The following is a 10663-nucleotide window of genomic DNA, read 5'->3' on the forward strand; positions in this document are numbered from 1 at the left end:
AATCATTGCTCTAATGCCTCTCAGTAAAAACCAAACCTAAGAGCACCCTTTTATCGGTTAAAACTGCAGTTGATTTCAGCAATTAAATTTTATTTATTTTTAATTAACCAATATGAAAGCTGACACTTGGTTAATGGAGTTTCTCCTAATGTTCCTAAACATCTAATTTGAGAACCGTATTTGACTGTCTTTCTATCTTTTTACCTTTTTTGATTATTTTTAATCTTGAAAACTTATCTTAGACACCTCCATCTAAATAACCAATTGAACCATAAATGGACATCCCTAACATAATTCACTATCTTTACCTCAAACTTAGTTGGCCCGAAGAAGAGGGTTTCTTTAAAGAATCAGATCCCTAATTATAACATCGATGACCACATTAAAGATTATAATCCGAGAAAACAGAGGATTTCATTGAGAGCCCATGCCGATTGACTTTTCTTTGTAAAAAGTCAAATGGTCAATAAATATTTGAATTTAATGATATGTCATACACTCATACTCATTTAAAATGTAATATCTATTATTATTATTATTATTTTATTAATCTGGAAGTATCCCAGAACCATAGAGAGATCCAGACTAATCTCCAAGAGGAGCTGCAGTCCACGGATAGACTATCTCTCCGGATATTCAAATGGACTCTAAAGCATAGGTTCATATCCGTGTTAGATGACCATGATAATTGTGACTTAGTTTTGCGCAGCAGGTGGATCGAACTCGTCTCTTTACCACTCGACCACAATCACCCGGTCTGTAGTATCTATTATTGTTAAGAAAATAGTTTGGAAAACTCTAGATTGGAAGCTTTAGATGACAGTGACAAATTTATAAGCCCTGAACTAAAAACAGTCAACAATGCTCTGTATGCATGATTTAATTTGAGAGAAAGTTAGGTTTAAGCTTATTATACAATTATCTGAAAATGATGTACATCGCATTGCATATGAACACTTTGAAGGGCCAACACTAACAAAAGAACACATACCTAACTCACCGGGAATAATAAATAACATAACATTGATCTTCATAAGATTTGTTTCATCAACATATCCACAATTAAAATCGAATATGCGAATAGGCGAATAATAATAACTAGTTATATGTCACTGGACCCATAATAATAAATTAAAATATTAAAAAAACTAGAGGGGATATATAATGAAGCTGACGTTAATCCTCTACATGGCATTGCACCAAACTCTCTGCAACTTGTAACCCCATCCTTATCTCATCAAACCTCTTCTTCTTCATAAAGTCTCTAGAATCATCGAATCTTTTAGATTCTCTCCTACTTCTCTTATATATAAAGAGAGATACATAAGAACATTAAAACAGAACATCTTTTCTGTAAACGATAATCATCTATCTGAAACATGAACTCGACCATAGCTGCCGATAACGGACGTGTTTCAGGTGGCGCGGCGGAGTTTCTTCAGATTAGATTGAATCATAGACATGATCCCAAGGAGAACCAGTGTTCTTCGGTTCTTGTTAAGCATATCAAAGCCCCTGTTCATCTCGTAAGTCTCTGTTTCTTTATGCAACTTTTCACCAAGATTTGCAAACATATACGGATTCTGATTTGATGATCATCAGGTTTGGTCTCTGGTGAGGAGATTCGATCAGCCACAGAAGTACAAGCCTTTTGTCAGCAGGTGTGTTATGAAAGGTGATGTTTGCATCGGCTGTGTTCGAGAGGTAGACGTTAGATCTGGCCTCCCGGCTACCACTAGCACGGAGAGGTTGGAGTTCTTGGACGATAATGAACACATTCTTGGTATCAGAATCCTTGGTGGTGATCACAGGCTTAAGGTTTATCCCCTTTTCAAAATATAGTCCCATAATAACTAGCCTTTACCACTTTTCAATGAACTAAACCTTCATCTACTGTTATTGCAGAACTACTCATCAGTGGTTACAGTACATCCAGAGATAATAGACGGAAGAGCGGGAACAATGGTAATAGAGTCATTCGTGGTGGATGTACCAGAAGGGAACACCAAAGACGAGACTTGTTACTTCGTGGAAGCACTTATACGATGCAATCTCAAATCTCTGTCCAGTGTTTGCGAAAGAATGGCTGCTCAGGACATGACATGAGTTGTGGACCGGTACTCAAGTGTTTTTCCTCAAATTGTAGAATTGTATAGCAACATTGGTAAGCGAAATTGATCACGTGACATACATACTCTCTGGATTGTAGCCAGAGAGTCCTCTAGTACTCATTTGGGACATCTCCGTAACTGATCCTGAGTGTACTACTTGTATAAGTTATAAATTGTGGCTCTATAATTTCGTAGGAATGTAGCTTTACCTTTCAGTATATATTATTGGATTACAACCAAAACTACACAAAATCTATATTATTCGATACACTGTATGTAAACGCCGGTAAACCGGAATAACATAAACGATTAAATAAAAGCAATGTTAAGGAAAATAGACGAATGTAAGAACGAATACAAGAACGATAAGAAATCGTATTCGCAAACAGACATGGAGTCAAGATATGATCTATTTCCTTAACTCAAAATATTCGCTCCGTCAGTGAGACGGAACTATACGAATATAGAGTCTCATGATACAACCATGGCAAACGAATCACGCCTCACTCGTGATCGCCCTATCGAACTATAAACTCTACGAAACACTCTCGTATTTACGACTTACGCTAAGGGATTTTTGCTGTTGGTTTCGATGCGAAAAAGTTAGAAATGAATGAAGAGTAGAGGCGATATTTAAAGAGACGGAGACAACCCACTTCCCGTAACAGCTGCTGCACGTGGACGAGAAATCTCGCGGAGATCGAGGCAGTTGAGTTGTGAAACTTATCCCCAAGACTCTCTTATCTTGTTTAAAAATTTCTAGAGGATAAATGCATGACATTTTTATTTTATAGACAAATGCTTAAATAAAATTGCATGCTGTTTTTTCCGAATTAAATGGCAAAAGTTGAGCTTAACTTAGTCCAAAAAGAATATTTTTTATTGGGCCGGATGCCCTCCATCAAGACCCAAGACCCAGCCCACGCCGAACCGAGCCGAGCCGGCCAGACGGCGGCGGCGGCGTGCGCGTGGGGAGCCATCCTCTCTTCTGAAGCCGTTTACACACTCATGTTCTTAAGACTTATTTATACTCCTCTGGAACATTCAACTTACCCGATGTGGGACAAAGTTGATGTTGTCCATTTTGACAGTGTTTCACATTCCGAGTTCATCACTTCATCACATTATTTCTCATTCAATTTAGCTTTGTTTTTGCATATGAATATACTGGATTTTAGTGCTCGTTGCAAGCTTTCCAACGAGCTAATAATCTGGTCATGACAACCACCGGCTTGGCCGGAAAAGCCACCGGAAAAGTCAAAAAAGTCAGCCTTTATATTATGTTTAAAAACAGAGTTCTAACAATCCCCCACATGAATCGAAATACCTATAAACATATACAGACTAAATGCAGACTCGATAGACTCTAAAAAAATATACCTATTCTAATCCTTACTAGACTAGACAGACTTATCGAGAGTGTTTGCAAAAAATTCACTGTGTTTGAGTTGGTGGCATTTTTAAGCCTTGAACCACTCATAGTTAATATCTGTCGGGTTTACTTTACCAGAAGGTGAACATGATGTCTTGAACCAACCGGTGTTTTATGTAGACCGAGACACACATGCATAACGCAGCTTCATTTTCTCGTAGAACTTAGTTATCTATTGTGTTCATTGTGGCCCTGAACTATTCCTGGTTTTCATGAGTGAAGTTAGAGAATATAGTCTTGCATTCATTCTCCTAGAAACGGCCCCATTTCACACTCATTAGGTGATTGACCATGAAAAGTATTGAGTAATACTCCGCTTGAAGCTATGGAATCATTAAAAGCTTATGCTTATCCTTCTCATATTTGTTAGCACTTTTATCATCTTAGGAGCTGGGAAGAGACTACTTTGTCTCAAGTGCTTTGGTTAGATTCAGTTTGATTTTGTTTTCCCTTGAACCTACGTCTTGGGATCTCCAGTCATGATAGGTAGGGTTGCAGTCAAGCATCCTCATTCGTTATAGGCTTTAAACCCATTCCTTTTGATGATTTAGCAACAACATCTTGTGACAAACCTTTTGTAAATGGATCCGCTAGGTTGTCAGCCGATTTGATGTAGTCTATTGTGATTACACCAGTTGAGATAAGTTGTCTAATGGTTTTATGTCGTCTTTTGATGTGACGAGATTTACCATTGTAGAGATTACTTTGAGCCGAGCTATAGTTGATTGACTATCACAATGCATGCGTATAGCTGGCACAGGTTTCTCCCACGTAGGAATATCTTCCAAAAAAATTCTAAGCCATTCAGCTTCTTATGCTGCTTTGTCTAAGGCTATGAACTCAGATTCCATGGTGGATCTGGCTAACACTGTTTGTTTGGTAGATTTCCATGATATTGCTGCTGCTCCTAATGTAAAGACATATCCACTTGTGGATTTTGAGTTTTTAGAATCTGATATCCAGTTAGCGTCACTGTATCCTTCTAAAACTGTTGGTTCTTTACCATAGTGAAGCCCAAAATCTTTGGTGTAGCGCAAGTAATTGAGTACTCTCGTTATAGCTTTCCAGTGTGTATGTCCTGGATTACTTGTATATCGACTAAGTACGTTTACTGCATGCGCTAGATCTGGTCTCGTACAATTAGTCAAGTACATGAGACTTCCGATCACACGTGCATACTCGTTTTGTGAAACCGCTTCACCTGAATTCTTTGTCAAGTGCATTTGGGGATCTAACGGAGTTTTTGCCGTAATTTTTTAAATCTCTCTAATATTGTTTGAGCATAATGGATTGGGTTAAGATAATTCCGTTTGAATTTCTTGTGACTTTAACCCCGAGAATTACATCTGTTAATTCCAAGTCTTTCATCTCAAATGTCCCTTTGAGCATGTTCTTTGTTTGATTGATAATGTCTTTATTGCTTCCAATAATGAGCATATCATCTACATATAGACATAGCAAAACATACGCATTTTTGGTAGTTTTGTAGTATATGCATTTGTCACATTCATTTATTTTGAAACCATTTGACATCATTGTATTGTCAATTTTTTCGTGCCATTGTTTAGGAGCTTGTTTAAGCTCATAAAGTGACTTTACAAGTCGACATACTTTTTCTTCCTCTCCGGGAATGACAAAACCTTCAGGTTGTTTCATGTAAATTTCCTCTTCTAAATCACCATTTAGAAAAGCAGTTTTTACATCCATTTGATGGATTTCTAAGTCTCTTAAGGCTGCGATTGCTATCATCAGTCTTATTGATGTTATTCTCGTCACTGGAGAATATGTATCAAAATAGTCAAGGCCTTCCTTTTGTCGGAATCCTTGAACTACAAGCCTAGACTTGTATTTAGCACCAGGTTTTCGTGTCATTATCTATTTATTCCCTAATGCTTTGCAGCCAGGTGGTAAATCCGTTATGTAATAAGTATAATTTTGCATGATCGAATCAAATTCTCTCCTGACAGCTTCGTTCCAAAATGGAGCTTCTGGTGAAGCCATGGCTTCTGCCAAAGTTTTTGGAACATTTTCTACTAAAAATGCCATTAGAAAATCTTCTCCAAAAGATTTTTCCTTTCAAGCTCTTTTGCTCCTTCAAGGTTCATCTTTTTCTTCATTTTTTGAAATATCAATTATAGAAATCTCGACGTTTGTCTCAGTTTCTGAGTTTTTGTCATTGTCTCTTTCTTCTCGAGTTCGTTTTGAACCTTGTTTTTCCTTATATGGAAAAATATTTTCAAGAAAGATGCATTTTTGATTCCAGACTGTATTTTATGTCATGAATGGCTGATATTTCAGATTTATGTACCAGAAATCGATAAGCATTACTGTTATGTGCATATCCGATGAAGATGCAATCCACTGTTTTAGGTCCAATAGTGACCTTTTCTGGTGGTGGTGTGCAATTTTTGCCAAGCACCCCCCACTTTGAGGTATTTATACGAAGGTAAATTACCTTTCCATAATTCATATGGAGTTTTGCCAGTTACTTTGTGTTGAATTTTGTTTGGATATAATTAGTGGTAAGCAACGCTTCCCCCCCCCATGTTCTGGGGTAACCCAGATTTCTGCAACATTGCATTCATCATCTCTTTTAGAGTTTGATTTTTGCGTTCAGCAACTCCATTAGATTCTGGTGAATAAGGAGCTGTAGTTTGATGGATTATTCCATGTTCTTTACAGAATGCATTGAATGGACCATCATACTCGCCTCCTCTGTCGCTTATAACTACTTTAATAGTTGTTTTAAGCTGATTTTCGACCTCGAGTTTAAATTCTTTAAATTTTTCTAAGGTTTCGTCTTTGCTATGTAATAAATATACATAGCAATATTTTGTGTAGTCATCTATGAAGGTCACAAAGTACTTTTTCTCACCTCTAGTTTGTATGTATTTTAAATCACATAAATCGGTGTGAATTAAATCTAGAGGTTTATTAGTTTTTTCAACACGAGGTGATGACGTTTTTGTGAGCTTAGCCTATACGCATACTTCACATTTTTGTTTACTTGTTTTGCATTTAGGAACTAGATTTAAATTCATTAATTTTTGTATAGATTTGTAGTTTACATGGCCTAATCTTTCATGCCATATATTAAAAGACTCAACCAAATAAGCAACTGGCTTTTTCTTATTCATTGAAACTTTTGGATTACAACTTTCGGAGGGACTGTCATTACATTCAACTTGACAAGTCCACCCTTAACATACCCTCTTCCCAAATACATCCCATTCTTCCTAATCACGAGCTTGTCTGCCTCAAAACTTGTGGCGAATCCATTCTTACTGAGCAAGGTTCCCGAGATCAGGTTCTTCCTCATGTCAGGCACATGCTTCACATTCGTCAGAGTGACCTCACGTCCAGATGTCATCTTCAAAATCACATCGCCGCGTCCTTCAATCTTGAGGACTGCAGTGTTTCCCATCCTGAGCTTCTCCTGAGTCTCGCTTTTCTGATAGGTGCTGAACATCAGCCTATCGGTGCAAATGTGGGTGGTTGCACCAGTGTCATACCACCACTCCTTGGGGTTGTTGCTTTCAACCATGTTGGCTTCAGTCACCACAGCAACGAGATCCTCCTCAGTGAGATTTGCCTGAGCCTTCTCATCCTTGATCTTTTTGCGACACTCAACAGTCTTGTGCCCCACTTTGTGGCAGTAGTGACATTTCCCCTTGAACTTCTCCACATTCGCATTGATCTCAATACCTTTGTTCTTGAAGTTTTTTTCAGAAGCCTTCAAGGCTGCAGCAGTTTTCGAAGGCTTGGCAGGAAAATTAGTGTGTGCCTTTCCTTTGCTTTTGTGCTCAGCCATGTTGACACTGTGCTCCTTAGCAGTGACCTTGTCAGCAGTTCGGTTTCTGGATTCGATCTGAAGCCTCATGATGAGCTCCTCGAGCCCCATCTTCTTCTTCTTGTGCTTCAAGTAGTTCTTGAAATCCGCATAGCTTGGAGGAAGCTTTTCAATGAAGCTGAGAGTTGTGAATGTCTCGCAGATGGACATTCCTTCAAACAGCGATTTCATGGCAAATGAGCTGAAGCACTTCCACCTGATCCATGATGGGTTTTGAATCCACCATTTTGAAGTCGTGGAGTTTTGAGACCACATACTTCTGGCAGCCAGCGTCCTCACCTCTATACTTCTTGTCCAGTGATCTCCATAGCTCTTTCGCCGTGGGGATCTCACAGTAGACACGGTACAATGGGTCAATGAGACGACCCAAAATGTAACCTTTGCAAATGAAGTTGGAATGCACTCATATGTCAACAGTTGCAAGATTGTGAACATCATCAATCCCGTAAGGAATAAGGGGGCTTGTCCTCCTAGATGAACTTGTCTAGCTTCATCGTTGTCAGGAAGAACATCATCTTCTTCTGCCACGTTTTGAAGTCTTTGCCATCAAACTTGTCTGGCATCAATCCTTGAGTGAACACACTAGGGACAGCCGGAGGAGTTTGAACTACCACCGGACCACTTGCAGTTGCTGAAACTGAACCCGTTTGATAAAGACCAGCACCGAATAGACTCCGGCGAGTGGTTTCATCAGCAGCATTTCCCGCAGGGAGGATAGTGCTTGCTGTTGCTGCAGCGGTTGACGCTGTGATGTTTCCAATGGTTGTCACAGTTGCATCAGTGGCTGCAACGTTGAGTGGAGTTGTTGTGACATCAGTGGTGTCAATGGGGGTGTTGTTATCGTTCGTCATTTTTCTGTAGAGAAAACATGAAGACGGATTAGTACTCCAATCAACAAATAACATATTATTTTTAAGCAAAAAATAATAGTTTAAAATCGATTTTCATTTTTGGTGTTTGAACCAAATCATATCGATATAAGTTTCGAGAAAAAACATTTTGCAAACTCGCTTAAAAGCGTTCGCAGAAAATGTTTTGTATAGACTTAGAATGTTTCACAACTCGCTTAAGAAGTGGTTATAGAAACGATTCATTAAATAACATTTTGATAATGTATCAAAAACGTTTCGCGATAATGCTAGAAAGCAATCCGCAAAGTGTTATGAAACAAATAAGAAACGTTTCGCGGAAGGGCTATAAAGCAAATCGCAAACTCGTTTATAAAAGATAAGAACAAACATTTCGCGGAAGTGCTAGAAAGAAAATCGCAAACACGGTTCCAAAACCCGTTTTTATCAATAGCTTTTTCAACCCGATTAGAGCTTTAAACGTAAAGCTATTTTGAGTTAAGATTGTAAACGCCGGTAAACCGGAATGACATAAACGATAAAATAAAAGCGATGTTAAGAAAAATAGACGAATGTAAGAACGGATACAAGAACGATAAGAAATCGTATTCGCAAACAGACATAGAGTCGAGATATGATCTCTTTCCTTAACTCAAAATATTCACTCCGTTATTGAGATGAGACTGTACGAATATAGAGTCCCATGATAGATTCATGGCAGACGAATCACGCCTCACTCGTGATCGCCCAATCGAACTATAAACTCTACGAAACACTCTCGTATTTACGACTTACGCTAAGGGATTTTTCCTGTTGGGTTCGATGCGAAAAGGTTAGAAATGAATGAAGAGGAGAGGCGATATTTAAAGAGACGGAGACAACTCACTTCCCGCAACAGCTGCTGCACGTGGGCGAGAATCTCGCGGAGATCGAGGGAAGTTGAGTTGCAAAACTTATTCCCCAAAACTCTCTTATCTCGTTTAAAAATTTCTAGAGGATAAAATGCATGACATTTTTATTTTATAGACAAACTGCTTAAATAAAGTTGCATGCTTGTTTTTTCCCGAATTAAATGGCAAAACGTTGGCTTAACTTGGTCCAAAAAGAATATTCTTATTGGGCCGGAGGCCCTCCACCAAGACCCAAGACCCAGCCCACGCCGAGCCGGCCACATCGGGTAAGTTGAATGTTCCAGAGGAGTATAAATAAGTCTTAAGAACAAGGCGTATAAATAAGTCTTAAGAACATTCCGAGTTCATCACTTCATCACATTATTTCTCATTCAATTTAGCTTTGTTTTTGACATATGAATATACTGGATTTTAGTGCTCGTTGCAAGCTTTCCAACGAGCTAATAATCCGGTCATGAAGACCACCGTTTCGGCCGGAAAAGCTACCGGAAAAGTCAAAAAAATCATCTTTATATTCTGTTTAAAAACAGAGTTCCAACACTGTATTGCAGCAACTTGAGTCATTTAACATCATTTCTTGAAGGAATGATCCTTTTTATTAACTAAACAGTATTTTTTCTGTATTTGCAAACCAGAGTAAAATTTCAGATGTGCCCACAAAGAGACTTACACCCTTGTAATGATTAATTTACCCTAGGGTGTTCTTGGGTCATGAGTATCTTCTCGACCATATTTCTCCAAAAAATATATGTCATCATCAAGTGAAGTTCCTTATCGTATTTTCCTCACAAATCTTGACATTGTATTACAGATGAAGAAAGTACTAAGGAAAGATATCATCCTATTTATGTCGATAGGACCAAGGCTAATGTATAAATATAGATCTTGGTAATCTAGTTTGGTTAGAGTTAAGGGAAATTGATTTTGTTTTGTTGCGGTTGGCTGATGCAGTATCTTCTATGGAGAGTTATTGAAATCTGTAATGACTGATGCTTGGTTACATTGTGTTATGTTAAAGTATATTCTCGCCTTTGTATAATGACTGTAGGACAATGTATTGTTGTTTTTTCTTACGACAAACTATACTAGAGGAACGAACGTCAATTTCGGAATATTCGGGCAAGGATCGATGGGCCAACTTTGGGCAAGATCGTATAGATCGGGTTGGATTGCGTGGATCGGACTCTGATACCATGTTAAGTTAGATGGATTTCAAACCTAAAACTAATTGGTGATTATTGGAGTGGTCCATCTATCTTATAAATTGTTTAGGATCTCTTCTAACTACCGATTTGGGATACTTTGTGTCTAATAGAACAATGTTGTATCCATAGGAAAATCATATGTGAGTTGAGTAGATCATAATGCGAACTTTTTTTTTATCAATCTATCTGCATTAATGTTTGCCTGTTAGTCTTTGTCATAACTAGATTGCAAATAACATCTTCTATCTATTTTCATAGTGGCAAGAGTCAGGTTGAATTTCACGACTCATCATGTCTCGAATGACT

General features: G+C 38.2%; 1 protein-coding gene across 1 annotated transcript; it reads left to right on the forward strand.

Annotated features, from left to right (window-relative positions):
• The first annotated feature begins 1189 nt into the window (after positions 1 to 1189).
• On the forward strand, positions 1190 to 2331 carry LOC125594939 (abscisic acid receptor PYL9-like). The gene is made up of 3 exons (XM_048770931.1): positions 1190 to 1526; positions 1603 to 1818; positions 1906 to 2331. The coding sequence occupies exons 1-3, from the start codon at positions 1380 to 1382 to the stop codon at positions 2104 to 2106; spliced, it is 564 nt and encodes a 187-aa protein (XP_048626888.1). The 5' UTR covers positions 1190 to 1379; the 3' UTR covers positions 2107 to 2331.
• Positions 2332 to 10663: the final 8332 nt, after the last annotated feature.

The sequence above is a fragment of the Brassica napus genome, assembly GCF_020379485.1.
Source record: "Brassica napus cultivar Da-Ae chromosome C6 unlocalized genomic scaffold, Da-Ae chrC06_Random_4, whole genome shotgun sequence".
NCBI lineage: Eukaryota > Viridiplantae > Streptophyta > Magnoliopsida > Brassicales > Brassicaceae > Brassica > Brassica napus.